The following is a 20,285-nucleotide window of genomic DNA, read 5'->3' as shown; positions in this document are numbered from 1 at the left end:
ATTTTTAATTTTAATAAACGTGTTATATTAAATCTGTAAAAAAAAAAGAAATAATTCAACGATTAATAATTACGTGATATATTAAATTGTATTTAAAAATCATCGAGTTGCTAATTATAAAATATTATAAGCATGGACAATTGAATTATTTCTACTGCTACGGAAGAAAAAAAAAGATGATTAAAAGGAGAGAAAGAAGTGCGTCTGATGATGATAAAATCTTATGCAAGGTCGACTTGAATGTTATTCCAAGGTCATCGACACAAGTAAAAAGATTGACAATCTCAATAAGTTTTATTTTTTTTTATTTTGTAGCACTGATTCTTCATTGTGAGATTTTCGATTAAAAGCAATGACAATCTCAGGATATGGACTATGAATCGGCGTAAAGTTAAGTCTTGAATACTCGCTCCATCTGTTCAAAGTCCCAATTTCAGATGTAATCGTTTCTTCTCCCACCTTTGGCGTCCAGTTAGTTATACTATTTGTGATACACGTAATAATAGATACATGTAATGAACATGGAAGATAAGCTAAGCTGTTGTGCTTCATTGTTAAATGTTTTTAAGTACATACAAGCATGTGATGTTTATTGTTTTCCAACCTTTCGATCCTATTATGAAACGCTTGTTACGTCGTAGATTTTTCCTTTTTCCTTAAAATATCAGGAACACCACATCGTGGAGATGCCATTAACTATAACAGTTTCCTCTAAATGAAAACTTACAAAAGTAACACTTTACACTGGTTAGAAAAATATTTTAAATAATATAGGAAGTAAAAAGAATTTAAATTAAAACACCAAAAACAATTGAATTTTATAATTATCTTCCACATATAAAATTAATTGTTTGATAGTAGGTTTGATAGAGGTTTAACACTTTCATTGTCAGCTCTCGCAACTAACTCAAAACGTGGTGTATATGCGAAAAATGTCAAAGCTATTTTGATGAATATCTAACTAAGGTAAGTGGGTAATTGAGCGCGTCTCGAATTCTCGAGTTGAGGAGTCTGAACGTAAATAAACGCAGTTGCTATATCGACTGGCTGGCACTAAAAGAGTTAATACCTTTGCATAAATAAGTAAACAAAAACGATACATATTAAATTATTTGTTACACTTGCCTATAACTAAGAAACCACGGAGACTCTTTAGATGAAACTAATTACAATTAATTCTTTAGGTTCTAAACTTTCACTTGAAATAAATACATATATTCTAGTTGTATTATAAAAAAAAGCTGATGACCTCGAAATCTTGCAAAAAGTAGAAAAAAGTGAGAAATGATTATTTCCATCCCATTTGCACGAGGCTCTTGAAATACTGTAACTTGATCTTGAGAAGTTCTCTCGTACAAGAATAAATAAAACAGACATTCAGGCGATCCCATTCAGCTGAATAAGTATAGTATTAAATACGATAGTCAAGAGACAAAAAAATGCACCTTAAGCGTCGTGTTATCCAGTTGCCCAGTAACTGGGATATTGCCAAACTCTTGTAAAGTTTTTACTGCGTTTGTTATGGCACTTTTCTCATATAACGCATCCGAGTCAGCTGTACCACTTTCCAAGTACCCATACTCCTTCATAAAATTTATCTAGAAAATTATTCACAAAGTTTCGTGAATAAATCGCGATATTTTGATATTTCGTAGTTAATCAGAGTGGTATTTTTATTTTCCTCGAGTGAACATAAAACGTTGCGATATTTATATATACATATATGAACTCGGTTGAACTCATTCGCCAAAATCTTTATTTGTATCTTCTATCAGATTTTCTGTTTTCTACTTAGCGCTATAACATTGTAGATCGAAATAAAAATAAAAAGAATAATAGTTACATTTTCGATCGTACGAATATAATTCAAAGAATATAAGCATCTGTGTTATCAGATACAAAAACTTGTTTTTATAAAAATATAATTCGTTTGATTTGTAATAAGATATCTAATAAGAAATTTTCTTCGTAAAATTAAATTTCTTTTCACCTACCGCAGACAAAGATGGTGAGATAGTATCAATATTCGAATAAACAGGTGCTGAATCATATTTTCCCACGACAAGAAAGACAGAGAAGATAATGTAAGATAACTCCATGAATGCACTGCCTGCACAGAACTTAATGATTATAATTTATATTTAATTTGTTTCGTTGAACAGCGATCAAACACCAAAGAAATATAAATATTTGTTTAGAACTTTATTAAAATGATTCCCAATGTTTGCATACGTTAGAAGCTTCTTCAACTAATCAGGAACTGAAACGGTTTAATGACTTCTTGACATAGCAGTAACTTCAGCAAGATTGATAACGAAGCCGATGTCACTTGACCTTTGTCTGTAACCAATATGAAAATTCATAAAAAGACAGCATAAACTCCGTTAGCTATCCAATAGATAACTATATGTAACATTTTCTTATTTATCACGTGAGAATAATAATAATAATTAAGCAGCGAAGATCGAAACTTTTATAGAAAATTCAAAATGTATAGAGCGTATAAAACTGTATAGAACGTATATGAGGTGTCCCATCTAACTTGGCTATCTCAAATATCTTACTTAGTTTTTACGATAGGAAAAGATGTCAGAGGAGAACAATATTTGGTTCGAAGGGGCAAAAGTAACGATAGGAAAAAATTTTCTCAATGTTCTTCTTTTTCAAGGTTATTTCCCAAGGTTATCGAAGGTTTTTTAAAATATATATAATTATAAGCAAAATATATACATAATAGAAAACTGTCGCCAGAGTTGTTCATGCTAAAGGCAGATAGTTCAATAGCATAAATGAGTGGAAAGAATGCATTTTACTAGAATGAGAAAAAATAAAGCGAAAGAAATTTTAAGACCTTTTATTAAATCAACGCCAAAGCGAATCGTTTCAATTATAGTAAATTCTGGCGGCTCTACAAAATATCATTTCCATGATTTTAAATACTGCGCTTTTAACACGATACTTCTGTTTTTACATATAAAACAAATTAACATCTTCGTATGTACGTAACAAAAATTGACGTAGAAAACGTATGTATGTATTCAAAATTAAATATTCATAATTTATGGCATAAAAGTGAAGAAATTTTCAAGGTGCATATACGTATATATAAGTTAGGTAAATCATTTGCCAATTTCAGGTCGTAAATCGAAAACTTCTAAGACGCAAATCAATTAAAATGGCAGCGAATGTTTCGATAGCATCGTACTCCAAGGAATCAACGGATTCTAAAAGTGAAAGAGAAACCAATATAAGGGCATCTTGCGAAAAGGAAGAAACTGATTTTAATCTTTGTCCTTTTGTAAGCAATGGATTTACATAGTTATATCTAAATTTCTTTTAAAAGGATCGAGAAACTGAAATCTTTTAAAAAGCTATTTAATATTATAATACGTATTGCAACTAACCTAAAAACAACCCTTAACAATATATAAGTAAAAGTAAAGGTATATGTACCGTTAAAAATGGAATTTATCTATATATAATCTTTTTAAATACAGGAATTATTATGGTCTTTTGGGACAAATTCAGATATACCTATAATAAATTTAACCACAAAAAATCGTACGATCATCGCTTATGCCTGTTCGCATGTTATAATAATCTACAACTATAAGACTAAAGACGCGATAAGTCTTCAAGGTCATGTATGTATCGATCTTTTATATTTGCATTTTCATACATGACTTGTTCGTGCATTAACTTTGTAGAAGAATACGGTGACAACTTTATCGACATCGAAAGATGGAAAATGGTTGTTGTCCGCAGATTTTGAAAAAGATTGTGTAACTGTCGTTTGGGACACCGAAACTGGGTAATGAAATTTGGAAATGCGACGAAAAAAATTGGCCCAATTTTTTCTCTTCTTTTGCTACTAATTAGAAACTAATGGAGTGGAAACTAGGGTGGGAGGAGGAGGGCACGCCTCACAACGAGCGAAAAACGTATCTTTTCACGTCTGTTTTTTATTTGCACGTCGACTATTACGGCGCATTGTACAACAGGTCGAATTAAGTTATGAGTAAGAACCAGAAAAGGTGAGGAAGCGAAATTCAAACAGGTTCTCTTATCGGGGAGATAAGTGACGTTACAGGAGGTATCGCATACAGGGTGTTCCATAATAAATGGGCAAACCAATTTAAGAGGCGAATCTAGCACAAAAAAAAAAAAAAAAAAAAAAAAACTGTTGGAATACAACGATATTTCACGCATAGGGATAAGTACCCTTACACAGACACCCACACAGGAATTTGAACAGGACACTTACACAGATCATACTCATTACTGTATATAGAGTGGGGCTCAAAGTATTTAAGGGATCATGGGTCACTAAGTCTAGTCTTAAAGTAACTGACCAACGATCAACAATTCTTGTATACGTTGTTAATCATATCACTAGCTTATATATATTTGGTTCTGTAATTCTGTTTAATAAACATCACTGAATATTATTTCAACATAAACATTGTGTTTTCCACAGATACTTAATCTTAACCTCAAGATTAAATTCTAACAAATACAATAAGAAAGATTCGTATCGATGTATGTTCTATTTGTTCTTGTTTAAAAAATATAGCAAATTTTACGTTCCATCGTTTCTAATCATATCTAATTACCCTCGTACGAGATGTTCAAAACGACTTTTGGATTTTTGTTTATGAGGATACTTGAAATCCATTTTACGAAGAAGGAGAATTGAAGAGAAAAAAAGATATGAACTATTTTTTATCGCTTTTATGTGCTGAATCCGGCTCTTAAATGTTGCCCACATATTATAAAACGCCATGTACATTATAAACAAAATACGCAAATCAAAGGTCGAATATGACATCAAATACTTGGAAAAATGTAACATATTTGCAGTTGCTATTGCTATTGTTATTGCAGTGTACCAATTCTTTTTTTTTTTATAGTTTATTCTGGTTTTTACAATTTGTCCTGAAGGACATTTGGTAAAGTGTTATATCTCATTGGTAATAAAGAAAAATAAAATAAAAATAAATATAGCACGTGGGTGGCTACCCCCAGCGGGGTGCCTACTTCGTGTTTTCTAAGTTATATCTTTTATGACAGTGTACCAATCTCGACTTTATTTAATCCACATGGTGATAAAGGAATGACCGCTGCTAAAATTAGCCCAAACGCCAAGTATATAGTAACTGTTGGAAACGAATTTCACCAAAAAGTTCAGTTTTGGCTATGGACGTATGGGAAAGACCAACCTGATGGTTAATCATTAGTATTGTTTACCACTCTTATTTAACTTTTACATAAAGAATATCATGTTATACGTTATAATAGCTTTAACATTATCGCCAAAATTTTTATTATTCATTTTCGTTTAAAAATTCGTTAGTCAGCTGTTTAAAATAGAACGCGTATTAATACCTCTAATGGAAATTCTCAAAAGCAAATTATTTTCAGCTTTTACGGAGTTAACTGAACTTTTTTCAAATAGAATAAAGGAAATAGCTTTCAACGAAGACTGTTCCGAGGAGTTTGCTTTAACTGCCGATTACTGCGTTGCATTCCTTAAATGGGTCAGTATAATGTACAGCGTGTATAAAAAATAAGTGACCGGATCACAAAAGCGTGATCTATCTACGTCTCTAGATCGGTGGAGATTTATCGAAAAAGTTGCCGCAGAATTGACCTTGAAATTCAGGGTTAAACTTTCGTACCGCTTGCAGCGTATTTTACTCGCGTCACGAGGGCCAACTCTGCAAAACGAACCGAAACTCGACTGTTCTCATGAAAAACGATGTCAAAGTTGGCCCTGCCACTGAATCATTTGCGATATTTTTCCATTTCACGGTCAGATAGAAAGCAAACAACGAGATATTAACGAGGGAACGGGAAATTATTCCTTAGATCGCGAGGTAGTCCACCCTAAATAGAACGAAGCAGCATGAAATCAAAACGAATTTGCAAATATCTAACACCTACAACGTTACGTTAAATTACAATTTCTTTATTATATATGTACATATATTAGCTTTTGCGCGCGCGCGTACACGCGAGTTTTACAAGTTCCATAAGAATTTCGACGAATTGACCTTCGCGATTCGATACAATTCAACAGCGAAATATATAATACATCTAGATATAGATAATGATCATTTTTACGAATTAGGAACAAGACGAATTGAAATATTATGTACCAAAAATTTTGGGTAACATACGACGATACGGGATCTTGAATTGCTCTTGTTACATTCCTAAAACACAACGGGTATTAACAGCAACGACAAACGGTATTGTTTTTACATCTTCTTTATACCCGTTATTCCATTTTGTTTATACTCTCGCAAAGTTATTACACATACTTATATATGATCTGCCTATATGTGCAGATTGCAACTTGCAGTTCGATCTTTGTCAGAAAGATTGATATTCCATACTTATGTGTAGGATACGTTCTGGTTTGGGCTTTTGTCGAGAGACAGAAAAATAAGAGCAAAGATCAGAGTGCAGCTAACAACAAGGAAAAGAGACACATCAAGTCTGTGCAGTTAGAGAAAAACAGTATTACGGTGATACTATATCACGATGGGTACTTGATATTTTCCAATATTAGTAGTGTACAAAATATCGATATACTATCTCCGGTTAAAGATTTATTCGGTTTGTCATTGTTAATTCGAAAAAAATATCGTAAACATCATGTATACGTTATATTGCTTACTTTGAGTTACAAATAGTAATCAAGTTGTTATAAGCATAATTTTCCACTCGTAAATAAAGTTTTCTTATTTTTGTAAATACAGTATTATCAAAATTTGTATTATACGTACAATTTTAGAAGGATAGTAACAGGAACTTCGGAAGGGCGCATCAGCTTTTACGATCTTGATTTAAAAATACTCTACTGGTGTCAACATAAACTTTTGGATTCTATTCGATCGATAAGTTTTGATCTTTCGTCCACATTATTAGCTCCCGTGTCTGCAGTCGGTGAATTTAAACGTGAGTTCGATATTTATTGCTGTTACAGAATATCTTCTATTTCCAAAATTCCGAAATAGTATAAACGCGAAGGATATGAATTTGAAGTTGAAATTATTCAGTTTTTGATCATACTATATCCTGCTTCGATCATTACGGCATAATTACATCACCGCTTTCAATAACAACGACTTACAATTAGTCATTCGATTAGGTAGTTTCCCTCGAACGTAAACTATTTAAAAATCATCCGTCTAGTCATCCATCGATCACCATTGATTACGTTCAAACGCAATCAACTCGCGATTATCTTCTCACTCGAGGAATTTAATAACGTAAATAATAAAAAAAACAAAAGCAAAAAATGATTAGATTTTATCTCGCAGTTGAATCTGACGAAGAAGAAGATTTCGAGAACGAAGAAGAAATGGAAGAATACTCGGAAATTAAATTAGAAGATAATATTGACGAGAGAAAAGCGAAATATATAGAAAAAATAGAATCGATGAAGTATCGTGATCAAGTTCCATCGACGATGTCTGTATATTTGGAAGCAACATCGATGAATTACAATAAAAATCACCAAGCATTTACAAAATTACCTCACGCGCCTACCGATGCTACTGTCGAAAGTGCTCCTTTCTATATCGAAAATTTCATTATCGGTACGTGCTATTACATTTTTGTACACTTGCTCTTTGAAAGAGCATACACAGCATAGATTTTTTTCACGGCATTAAATAATCTGGCAAGGTTTTCAGAAAATTAATATTAAATGGAATTCATATCAAAAGTTTTGCAATATTTTTCGTAAAGGTTGTTTGAGTGGAATAGTTGCGTTGATAGAAATTCCTACGTTAAAGTGCCGATTTATCTTTCAAGATCAGAACTTTGCGATAACCAGTTTAGACGCGCATCCTCGAAGGTATTTACACTAATGAAGTTTGATTAAATTCTAGTTAGATCTGACTTTTACCACGTAGTATATATAGTTTAATCTTCGCAACACCGTGCTTTCCTTCGTTAGCAATTTTATAGTCATCGGTAACTTACAAGGTTTCGTCTCTTTATACGATTACGAGAGACACAAGCGCATCGTATGCAGGAAGACCCCACCTCTTCCAGATTTTCATATACTATTGGATAAGCAAGTAAAGAAAGGAGTTATAACTTACGTCACATGCCCACAGAGCCACGAGAAACTGATCGCTGTTACAGCATTGAAATATTCACCGATAGGTGAATCTTTTGTCAACTATGATCTTTCATGATATTTTCAAATATACAGACCGGACGATTTTCAATGTAAAATGTTTCGATGATTTTCAAGGTAATTTACTAGCATGTGGCCTTGAGAATGGAGCCCTTTGGATGTTGCATCCTCTCACTTTAGAACCTCTTGATAAAAATCCTTACAAACATTCCACGGAATCGATACTTAAATTGGCTTTCACAGAGTGCGGAGAATACATGGCTTATGCGGTAAATAAGCAGCATCGTCGAACCGTAAACTAATATCGCATCTATCGTTAAACAATTCAATCGAAAATAAAATTTTCTTTATAATTATTACGACACGAGGCAAAAGACAGCCTTTTATCTTCTTTTAGGATAACACATTAGTGGTAGCGGTATTTAAAAAAATAGATGATTCGCCAAGCGGTTCCCGTTTATGGGATTTTATTGGAAAGTATCATTCTCATACTGCAAAAATAAGAGATATACTTTTCGGGCCAGCTACTATCGAAAGCGTCGTATATCGTTTTTTTTCGGTAGGAGAAGATCGGTACCTAATTGAGTACGATCTTAAAAATAGGTAAATCAGATATTTCGAATAACAGAGAAAAATACATATAAAGTACAATTAAACTCTAGAGATTCTCTGCATTTTGCAGTGGGCCATATCCTTTTCCTGGTTTGCAGATAACGAACACTTACCAAATTGAATGCGATGCTATTCCTCTTTGTCTCGCTTGGTACCCTAACTTGGGCGTTGAAGGATTTCTGATGTACTCTAATTCCGAAGTAATAATCTGGTTATCTTTTAACTGATTCTACAATTTGGAACATTAAATTAAAACTAAGATAAGACTTTTTATCGGGTTTCATATCGAATCTATCTGTACATCTATATATTCATATACATATGTATGTATACATAGTACGTGCACCTCGTAATTGATATGACGTTACGATCGAGAAAGGGACAATTCTATGTTATAATATAAGTAGAGATATTATATTATCGAAAACAAAGTCTCGAGATAATACGATAAAATTTTATCATATACTTTCAATTTATTTCTTCGTACTACGAAATCGCTCTTTTGTTGGTTGTACCGCCAATTACCAAAATACAGAGGATCCTTTGTATACATACACAAGTATGCTACCACATACGTAATTAAGTTAGACAAGATGATGCATTTCATATAGTATTTACATGTAACGTTATCTATAACGTTTATTATCTAGTACAAATACAGATTGCTGAACGATATAACGAAAACAATTCGAGGAACATTTTTGGGACCGCTTTGTGATACCCCGGTTAAGCATTTCAAAGTAACGAATCGTATAAATTTTGGTTCTTTGTGCTCATAGGAAATTATTATTTTATACTTAATTAAAAGGATCGTTGCGCAGGTACTGTCTGGTAAAGAATATAAAGCTGGTAAATACATGGTATTTGCAACTAATAAGGAAATAGGTCTTCAAATACTTCCTTTCGATGGGAATCCTTACAAGATTTTAGGAATGATAGGGCATCCACGCAAGGTAAGAAGCGTCATGTACAGTGTACACGATTGTTTCGCTATGCTACACCGTACTACGAAAAAATCTAATTGTCAGTAATTAGAGAGATATTAATTTACGATAAAAGCTAATTTTTCTCTGATTTTGATATATCACTACGTATAAAGAGTGTCTCGTACTGTGTGGGACCAACATTAGGAACATATTCAACACCTGAAAACTACAAGGTAAATTCATATAGAAATAATATATTCTATTTGATTTTGTACACGAGATAGGGTGAGTTTTCTGCTCTTTTTTGATATCTCACATTCACGGAAGATGCGTAAAACGTGAAACAATTCCTTAAACGACCACATATTACAAGACGCTCTGTATACATTTGAGATGTTTTGATCTATTTCAAAGTCTCGTTTTAATAGGTCAGTAATATTTGTCTTAGCAACGATGGGAACATTTTATTCACTTCTGGTTATAATGATCCGTGCACACTGATGTGGAAAATAAAATGCAGGTACCTCTTAGCAATACTTGGAAATCAAATAATTCCAGACTTTATTTGATATCCACTTGAAAGAAGAACATCATCTTCCTCGATATACTAATAGTTGTTTATCGTTTAAAAAGCAAATATATAATACCCGAAGCTTTCGTTGTAAAAATATTTCGTACGTTTTTCTTTCCCTTTAACGCAGTTGCTTTTAATTAATATTTTTACTGCTCTTACCGTTTAATATCGCTACTATACTATTATGCATTACGCTATCGTCTTTACAATACTATATCATATATCTTTCTTATAATCAGGTCTGTCGATGTATTAGCGCATTTAGGAGGTAAAGGACTTGCACCGTATTATTGTCTGCTAGAGGGTGGTGAGAAAGGTTGGCTTATCAATGAAATGAAAGACCTGTTTTATTATGCTCAAATCTTACATCAAGGCGAGAATGTAATAGCTCCCAGATTAATCTCCGATAAAGTGAACACTAAAGAAGTACCGAATCTCATGCGAGGCGTTGGATATTATCCCAGCAACGAGGAAGTAATGATTTTACTTTTGATTTATTTAATTATTTAATTTAAGAGATGGAAAATTCATTCGTCGTTCTAATTATTCTTTTTTTATGTAAAATTGTTTTACGCCTTAGATAGAAATCCTTATGGGCGAAATCTCGTATAGAGATTACGCGGAGACCGGTCATTTAATCGAAGAAATTAAATTCGAAGATTTTGTCAAATTTTATATAAATCATCGGCCGGCTTTCGGAATTTCACTGCATCAAATACAAGAAGCTTTCCGAGTCTTTGCAAATTCAGATCAAATCCCTGCTTCGCAAGTGGAGAATCCAGCGTTGACTCGAGAACAGTTTATGAGAATATTGTTTGGCGAAGGTCCTTCCGATTTTTCTATACAAAATGGCATACCTTTTGGTTGGTTGATATATTTTTTTGGAAAACGTCCAACATGTTCTTCGTGCTTGTGCTTTGAACGTTAATTTTAATTTCAACTTTAAGCAAGTTTTTGTTTTCTAGGAGAACCATTAAAAATTCAAGAGGCATTTGCATACATGAAGTTTCTTGTTGGTTTTAACGAGAATTTGGATGAAATATACAACGATCGAAACGAAAAGAAATCCACATCCATTGATTTTACGTTCTTACCAGAGGTATACTTAACAATTAAAATAAGTTTGATTTTTTTCTTATATTAGGAGTTCAAAAATAGATGGATACTTATTTAAGTTTAGAAAACTAAAGCACCACTTCATTTTTTTTCAATAATAACAAAAGTACGTGTTAAATATATTCGGTGAAAGAAATTAATCGCATAATACTTTATATCGGTCGTTACTCGCGTATTGCTATATCGTATCTCTTGTATCATAGAGACGTGTCTTCTTACAATCAGAAAAATCTATTATATTTTTATTATTGTATTTATATTATGATAGTATTTTTTTATATAAAAAATTACCTTTACACTTCATCTTCTTATTAAGAAAAATCGACAAATATATAATATATAAAATATATAAAAAAAATATATAAAATAAAGCCAAAGGACCTTACACGTCTATTCAAATATTTATATACATATTTTTTAAGAAAGAAAATTTACCAAGTTGAGGATAGCGTGAAAAAGTATCGAACTATGATGCGTGAATTATGAATTTAATAATTTTTCAATCGTAAAGCGAAGCGCCGTCGCTATCTCTGTTTTAACGTTTATACTTTTGAATACAAAATTTAATCGACATTCGATAATTGAACGACCGATAAAACATTAAAAAACCTTTAATACTCAAGTTTGTTTAAAATTGTGTTTTATAATAATTCTTAAGTTTTTAAAAATAGGTATCCTCGTTAAAAACATGCACAAAACATGCAAATACGAAACAAGTATGATTATCGATTTGCTATGCTATTCTTTACGATAAAAGCTGGCATAACCATGGAAATGTTGAAACGTTGAATGGTATTAACGATGAGAAAGGAAAATAAAATAAGGAAAATAATCATTTAGGCTCGCCGAAAGTAATGTATTATTATTTATAATACAGAGAATATCTTACAAAGATTTCATCGCGGACATCATGGGTATTGAATTGCCGGAGGAAACGAGGGCTGACGATGATTAATTAATCTGTGTGCCATTATTTGCATTGCTGGCACATTAACGTTGATTATTATTACAATACTAATATTATTACCATTACAATGTATTGCGACTTTCTATTAAACATGTACGAACATTAACGTATATTATGTCAATTCGTTTCTTTCTTAAAGCGTTAAAAAGGAAATCAAAATCGTTTTACCGATTAACAGACTCAGTTACGAATTTTGTTTAATAATGAAATTGGTCAGAGAGTACAAGGGAGACAAGGGTAAGTTCAATCAGTAAACAGATATCTTCCTTTTCCATCAACTCTGACCGATGATATTTTATTTCCTTTTTTTCTTCTTTTTGTCATACTCTGGTAGATTAAATTACGGCTGATTTCGTGTACAAAATAAAATAATTTTAATATAATTAATAATAAATACGAGCTCGATAGTCAAATACCATTTCAAAATTAATAATTCTTTACAAACGGAACATTTTTTCGATCTGAAATCTATAGTCGATACGCCAATTCTTCGCTCGTATTTCATCGCTCACATACATTTCACCGGATTTTCATGAACCAAGAAATATTACATGATAAAAGATGATCGAGAGAAATTTCAAGCGTTCTACTAACTAATTTGAATAAAGTGTCTAGAGTTGTGCAATCATCCGGAAAATGTTTGTCGGCAGAAGAGCTATTATGAAAAACAAGTAAGAACTAGACTAGAAAACGATAAAAGATCCGCTCGTTAACTCGTTCATTATTCTAAAACATGAAGCGTGACGAAACGACAGAAATCTTATGGAAATTTACTTTCCACGATATACTATTAAAAATGGAGGAAAGATGAGCGTGGGAAAGTAACATAAGTCTCAACGCGTATAATTGTAAAAATTTGAAAAATTCAAGCGATTTAAAAGAAAAAAAAAAGAAAAAGAGGGAAGAAGAACAAAGAAAGGAAAAAGGAACAAAATGGTAGTGGTCCGAGCGAGAACGGTATTTCGAGCCGATTGTCGAAATATAATGATGTTTATCGAAAATATTCGATCATTTTAACGGGGGCACAGACACCGCCAGCAGTGCCGACAATCAGCCGCGATTATTGCAATTTTGAATTAATGAAAACACAGCCCTCCTCTCTCACACTAGGCTTCAAGAATTTCTCTATGATGTAGCCTAGAATTTCGCTCTAGAACGCTATTACTTGCCTATTCGGCTACACTAAATTTATACATTGCGCACTTTTTGTCATTTAAAAGAAGTACAAACAAATGTACACAAAAAACCTTACTTCCTTGTTATAAACTCTAAGACATATTTACAGTTATATACAAACATTTTTTGTTCTTTTTTTTTTCTTTTCATTATCGTATCGGCTTAAGAAAAATATCAACGTGGAACAATGTATGGATTCGTTTGCTTACCAAGAAAAAAGAAAGAAAACGTTGGGAATAGTAGTGGACATTCAATTCTCTTTCTCTCACACTCTCCCGCTCTCTCTCTCTCTCTTTACCGCCCTATCCTCCCTCTCCCTCTCTTTCTTCTATCATTGTATGTAAATTCGTGTTATATTCACGAATGTGAATAATAATTCAAGGCTGTTCGGATACATCCTGTTTACATGATTATTATGTGAGACTTTTAAAAATTATTTTCAACCTAGGAACAAGATAATTCCTATAACCATTTGTTCACATAAAAAGACGTCTAATACGGATCTACTACATTTTAGAATGTATCATATATTTTTAAAAATTTATAATGTATTAAGGTTCCATAGAATTCGTCAAACTGATAAATAAAAGACGATAAAGCAGGCATCTTACATTTCAAACGATATTCGAAGCACCTCGAACGTATTCTCGTTAAATTACTTAAAAAACTTTTAAAAAACAGAAAAAGAGAGAGACACATACCTATGTCTATACCTATAGACGGATAGATAGATCAACGGAGGAAGAGCGAGAGAAAAGAGAACGCAAGAGAGGAGGGGAGAGAGAGAGAGAGAGAGAAACTCACAGACCCATTATCAAATACGCCTAGATAGAAATTTCCACACGCATTCAAGATACTATCCGCTGCTATCAGTCGAAGTAGTCTTCGTTATTTTGAACAATGCTGTGCTTTTTTCTACAGTCCGGGCAATACCACTTGCCTTTCGGCGGTACCATAATACCAACACACTCGAAGTGAAACCATTCGATGCGACAATCCTCGGCATCGCAAGCTATCATTTCTGACACTTCGTCGTATGGACACTGACAATAGCAATATAAATTAACTGGTCGTTCCGGTGCTGGAGGGTTACTCTCCGACAGATGCACCTGCATCTGTTGGCTGGCTTCTACCTCGGTATCGCTGGAATCGCTGCTACTATCCGCAGGTCCCTCCGATTCGGTCGCAGAAGCTGTAGCGATTCCTGATTGTCTCTCGATCGGTCTATACGCCATATTCTTACCGCCGATAGACAATCTCGGTGGCAATGGCTTTACGCTTGGCACTGTAGCGAAAGAAGGCGTCGTGTCTACCTTCCTCCATTTCACCGTCGGCTGTTTCTCCACCTCGTCATCGCTAGAATCACCATAAAATCGTTTTGGTACTCGTTTTCGTTTCGATGACCGTTTGTTCTCTGCCTCGGAACCACTGCCACCGATACTTTGACCTGTTATAGCCATCGCTTGGGATTCGACACTCGCGTTCATCGAGTGCATATCGTTCGTGGACACGTTCGACATCAAGCCCATGTTCGATTGCATCAACACTGGCGACGAAGCCGAATAACCCCGGTTCTTTTGGTAAAACGCTTTAGGAATGTTTAGTTTAATGGACTCGACGGTTGGCGTCATGTTACGCTGTTTCGCCTTCTCTCCTTTCTTTCGTTTCTTCGTTTTCACTTTCTTTTTTTGTGGCTGCTGCTGTTGCTGAGGTTGATCTTCCTCCGTGGTGGTAGGAATTATATCTGGAGAAGGGACCGTTGTGTCCCTATCTGTTAATCCGTTATTCAATGGCATCGCTGATTCCGTGGATGCAGGGGCAACCGCGGCTAGAAGCATCAATTGATTTCGCTTCTCCGCAAGCAATTTGTTCGCAAGCTGTTGAGGATGCTCGTCATAAAAGTCTTCGTCCGTTTCTGTTTCCTCGGTTTCTAGATCGGACTCTCTCAGTAACAACTGTGGCGGGCAAACTGGTTCTACAGGAACCGATGCCGATCCATTCTTTGTTTCCACAGAAATCTCTTTGTTCTCCAATTCGGTATATCTAGTCTCCGGTTCCTGTGTACTTTCTTTCTCTTTCTTTCGTTCTTTACGATTTGATTGTTTCTTTGGAGAACCTTCCGAAGTGGAGCTATCCGAATCCGAACTACTACTAGAACTAGAAGAACTACCGGATGACGAACTGCTACAGCTACAATTTGTCCCACAGGAACAAGTGCTCGAATCACTGTCGCTAGACGAATCACTTGATGATGTACTTGCACCACTTTGCTTCTTTTTTTTCGGACTTTTCGCTTTTTTCTTATTCGAGTCATCCTCGTTGCTGTTTTGAACTTCGTTACCCTCCACGGAACTCCTCTCCACCTTGTTTAAGTAATCTTGGTCCCCGCTTGTGTTTACCTCCTCTTTCTCGTTCACCTTGCACATTGCATCTTTATCCTTTTCTTTGTCTGACCATACAACGCAATAATCATGATCAGCCAATACTATGCTTCTGAAGAATGCTACGTCGGTTTCTGGCTCTGGTTCTTTGATCGCAAAATTATTAGCCGTCTCTTTCATCTCTAAACTAGCTGTATAGCTCTTAAAATTATCCCAGATACCATCCATGATTTGCGCTCCTTGTTCTTTCTCTTCCTCGTTCTGTTCAACCTCTACTATGCTGTCTGCAACAGCCTCGGAGGAAGTGAAATTTGGTTGATCCGTTGCGAATGGAGCGTTTCCTTCGTTTGATTTAACTTTTTCCATGTTCTCCAGTTCCTTGATCTCTGGTTTCTCCTCCTCGGAATCCGTATCACTCTCCGAAGACAAATTCAAAGGTGGCAAGTCGTAAACGTCAACCACCTTTTTCACAGGTTCTTTGATATCTTTAACCAACTCGGTTGCAGACACGTTACCATCGCTTATGCCTATTTTTTCTTTCTCTGACTTTTCCTCGTTGATCAATGGTTGTTGACTCACCGTGTCCATCAAATTTGCGCTAACTGGTGGTGGTTCTTTATGAGCGTTTTCATGCTTGTCTAACAGTTTTCGAGAAATGAAACGCTCGGAGCACTCGCTACAAGCATACGGATGATCTCCGGAATGTAACCTTTTATGTACTTTTAAAGCGACGGCTCGTGAAAAACTAGAACCACATTCTTCGCAAACGAAAGCCGTGGGTGGTATACAAAAGTGATAAATATGCGGCCACTTTTTCTGTAAACACTTTTTACACAGTACGCTTTCCGTTCCATGTTTCCAAAATAGATGTTTGGTAATGTCTGGTTTATTCCTGTATGCAATTCCACATCTATAACATAAGTGATGAAGCTTATGTTTCCAAACGTGATTCGAAAGACGTTGTTGATTTCCGGTAGATTCCAAACAAACGTCGCACGCGTGATGCCTTTTGCGTAAATGTACCATTAATCTAAATGCAGATGGAAGATTTGCCATGGGGCACAGACAACATCTGTATCTGACGTTAATATTTGGAGAGTAAGTTCCAGGGCATAGATGACAGAGTAGTTCGCTATAACTATAAAAAGTGGATTTACACATTATACAGATCAAGATTGTCTTTTGATGCATCTTTCGATTATGCAGATAAAGTTCCTTGTGTATGGCGGAGTGAAATCTACAATGAAAGCATTCGTACGTCCTCACGTTTGGAATATTGTATGTACCATTTGTGCTACTGTAAGAATCTAAATTAAAGAAGTAAGGATCTAATTCATCGAGAGACTTTTTCACTCTAGTAATAAATTGTTCTGCTTGAATAATTATGGCAGGATGTTGAGGTTGAAATTTATGTTCCGCAAGCATGTGCAATCCTAGTTGTTTACCATTCACTGCTATATGACGTGCATGATTACAGTAAACGCAGAAAGGACTTGCTGCTTCTATACAACGTTTTAATAAATCTTCTATCTCTGTACTGTCTAAAATACCATCAACGTTAAGATCGATGCAAGGAACATCTTCTCCAGCCAATATTATTCCATCGCTTGGCTGTATTTGAGATTGTGCTATATTCTCCATCCGACTTTGACTATCGTCTTTCATTTCTTCGTCCCAATTTTCCCATTTTTCATTTGTATCTATATTATCTGTTACTTTTTCATCGGTATTTTCAGTCTCATTTTCATTGTTTTCGATACTCATGTCTGTTTCAATTTTAATTCCTGTTACCGTTTTATGTTCGCTAGTTTCTTCCATATTCTCTGTCTCTTCAGGGACGCTATCTACTACCGCTAATTTCGAACTATCGGAATCGCTGTCTTCGTCGTTAACTTGATAAGTAACGCTGTTGTCTTTGTCCTCTTCAAACATGTTGCATTCTTTCTCCACTGTCAGTGAACTTTCTGCATTGTTGTTTTCTTCTTCCTTCTTAACAATATTATTCTCTATATTTTCGCTATTGGTCGCAACAGAAAACTGTGAATTCCTATTGGTAAATATCTTTATAACTAAACTTCTATCAGGAGCTTCACTGGTATTGAACGATATCGAAGATTGAGATTCATTAGGTACATCAAAATTTTCTTTGTTATCATTGTCATAAGCTTTTTCTTTGGGTTGAAGGTCAGATACATGTGATTCGTGTTGCGGGCTAAATAATGATCGACTAACTGGACTATGTACAGAACTTTCAGACATTTGAGACTGAGAGTCTGTTTCCAATACAATATCTTCTGCTTTCCTTTTGGCTACATTTTCTTCTGTTTCTTGGTTTACAGAATTAACATCGTCTATCTTAATATTAGTTTCTTCGGTCGAATTTACAGTTTTCGTATCGAGTTTAGTAGAATTCGTTTTCGATTTATCAGATGTATTCAACATATCGACTACATCTACATTCTTTTTCTTAATTTTGTTATCAATATCTTCTACGTTATTTGTACATCGCGATACCTCCATAATAGTTTCCGTTACGCTATCATATGGCATATTATGGCTGGGTGAATCGGTTGAATTTAATTCCAAATTATTTGGACAAACCTCTTTTTCGTTTGTTTCTTCCATTTCTTCACAGGAATCTTCGATACACTTTGAAACTTCCATTATTGTCTCTGAAACAGTATCTTTAACCACACTGTGCATTACTATGTCCTGAGAACTTTCATCTCTGCTTAATGTTTCATCGAATACTTGGCTTTCATTTGACTGAGATACAGCAACTTTATTATTGATCTTTTTTGCGTGAATATTTACTTTTTGTTGATTGGATGTACCGTCTTCCATATGTTTAGACCTATTATTTTTCATCGATTTCCTTGGAACAGTCTTATTTTCACTATTTACATCTTTATCAAGTATATTAGTTGACATTATTCCTGTTTGCGTAGTAGGTGGTAAAGCAGAATTTACTTCTTTACTGGTTTCAATGGCTAAACTGCATGTACTTGCGTGTGAACCTGTTTGTCTGCATAATGTGCATATGGAAGCAGTAACATCTTGCTTAGACATTGGTGAACAGAAATGATTATAAAAATTATCCGTTTCTGAAAAAACTTTCTCACATGTACAACAAACTAGATAACACGATCCTTTGAAAACACCATAAAAATCTTCAACAGATGTAAATGCCATTTCTGGAACACTATGTTTCTTTGTCAAATGATGCGACAACCTTTCAGCTTGACCAAACATTCCAAGACAAAATAAACATATATGACGTTTATGTATATCCCTCATATGTAAAAATAAGTTCCAATTTTCAAAATACGTGCCACATGCTGCACAAAGATAAACTTTTCTTGTAATTTTAAAATTAGGAGAATGTGGCACTGTAGAGGATTCTGATGTGCTGGGCATTGGTGTCATTGTAGAATTGCAAGTACATGAAATTTGTTTCAATGTAGAGCACAAACTTGATGACGGTTGACACTTTGAACACTTATTCTTTGACGAAGGCTGAAGACCCAAATATTGTGCATATTCTGTTATTTTGCCCCGTTTAATTTCTGTCCTTTTGGATGCATTAGAATGTGGTGATTGTTGTTCCTGTGTTATATTTTTCAACGTATTCGTTTGTGTTTCTTGAGCTTGTGCCAAAATACGTTTCTTGAAACCTTTAAACACAATTTTCGGTCCTGTACTGTTATTTTTGCTTGGAGAATCTTTTGTTGCAATAGAATTATATTGCAATAATTGTTTTTCTTCTTCTATCACATCAGTGTATATACTGTCAATTGACGACCTTAGCGAATTTCCAATAGAAGTATCTTTAAGTTGTTGTTTTCCCAAAATGCTCCACATATCCATAACTTTACTTTCACCATCTTCATCTTCCATAATAGCACTGCTTAGCTACAGTGATATTACCTACAACATACAAAATATGTTTTAATATAAAAATATTCTAATAGGAAAGAAATATTTGTTTTGTACATTAATTAATTATTCCGTAAACTATTATAGTCTACTATATAGGAGAATGTGATGTGTGTGTGTCATAAATATTATTCAAACAATTATAACATTAACAAATCATTACATTAAATGTTTAAATCATATATGTTAATTAAACAAAAATTAAGAGCACCAAAATTATATATCATTCCTATTCCAATCAATGTTATAATTGATATATTTACAAAGCCACCTGTTACATTCAACTTATTAAAAGGTCTTTCTTTACTATTTCATGGATATAATTATAACAACAAGAATAATTATATAACCAAATATTTAAAATCACTTTCTAATTGAATCTGTTACATAGCAGTTACATAGCAGAAAACAAAAACATTTTAATTAGCTTCGAAAGACGATC

General features: G+C 34.1%; 3 protein-coding genes across 7 annotated transcripts in view; 1 reads left to right on the top strand and 2 right to left on the bottom strand.

Moving 5' to 3' along the window:
- Window positions 1-342: 342 nt before the first annotated feature.
- LOC132906412 (matrix metalloproteinase-24-like) lies at window positions 343-6,232 on the bottom strand. Of its 3 annotated transcripts, XR_009657984.1 has the most exons (5): window positions 6,159-6,231; window positions 1,995-2,340; window positions 1,446-1,598; window positions 577-696; window positions 343-481 (listed from the first exon to the last, which is right to left on the bottom strand). XR_009657984.1 is itself a non-coding variant. In XM_060958581.1 (4 exons), exons 2-4 carry the CDS (start codon window positions 2,097-2,099, stop codon window positions 631-633), a joined length of 324 nt encoding a protein of 107 aa, XP_060814564.1. In that variant the 5' UTR covers window positions 2,100-2,340; window positions 6,159-6,232; the 3' UTR covers window positions 343-630. The 3 variants fall into 3 exon arrangements, 2 of the variants coding, with proteins under 2 accessions (XP_060814564.1, XP_060814565.1); XM_060958581.1 differs by having other exon boundaries at window positions 343-696; window positions 6,159-6,232; XM_060958582.1 differs by lacking the exon at window positions 6,159-6,231 and having other exon boundaries at window positions 343-696; window positions 1,995-2,360.
- On the top strand, window positions 3,124-12,338 carry LOC132906093 (cilia- and flagella-associated protein 251-like). The gene is made up of 22 exons (XM_060957959.1): window positions 3,124-3,298; window positions 3,498-3,644; window positions 3,708-3,811; window positions 5,071-5,225; window positions 5,422-5,537; window positions 6,240-6,550; window positions 6,800-6,963; window positions 7,329-7,607; window positions 7,759-7,867; window positions 7,970-8,093; window positions 8,182-8,424; window positions 8,553-8,758; window positions 8,838-8,988; window positions 9,418-9,507; window positions 9,589-9,741; window positions 9,834-9,926; window positions 10,122-10,213; window positions 10,507-10,741; window positions 10,848-11,130; window positions 11,233-11,366; window positions 12,055-12,099; window positions 12,219-12,338. Exons 1-22 carry the CDS (start codon window positions 3,176-3,178, stop codon window positions 12,336-12,338), a joined length of 3,477 nt encoding a protein of 1,158 aa, XP_060813942.1. The 5' UTR covers window positions 3,124-3,175.
- LOC132906398 (uncharacterized) overlaps window positions 12,219-20,285 on the bottom strand; it is a 77,816-nt gene continuing 69,749 nt past the window's right edge. For all 3 annotated transcript variants that reach the window (XM_060958555.1, XM_060958554.1, XM_060958556.1), the window contains one exon: window positions 12,219-19,834. In XM_060958555.1, the coding sequence (XP_060814538.1) occupies window positions 14,396-19,804 (5,409 nt within the window). In that variant the 5' untranslated portion in view covers window positions 19,805-19,834 and the 3' untranslated portion in view covers window positions 12,219-14,395. The remainder of the gene's footprint in view (window positions 19,835-20,285) is intronic.

The sequence above is a fragment of the Bombus pascuorum genome, chromosome 4 (assembly GCF_905332965.1).
Source record: "Bombus pascuorum chromosome 4, iyBomPasc1.1, whole genome shotgun sequence".
NCBI lineage: Eukaryota > Metazoa > Arthropoda > Insecta > Hymenoptera > Apidae > Bombus > Bombus pascuorum.
This window is presented reverse-complemented; position numbering and strand designations above follow the sequence as displayed.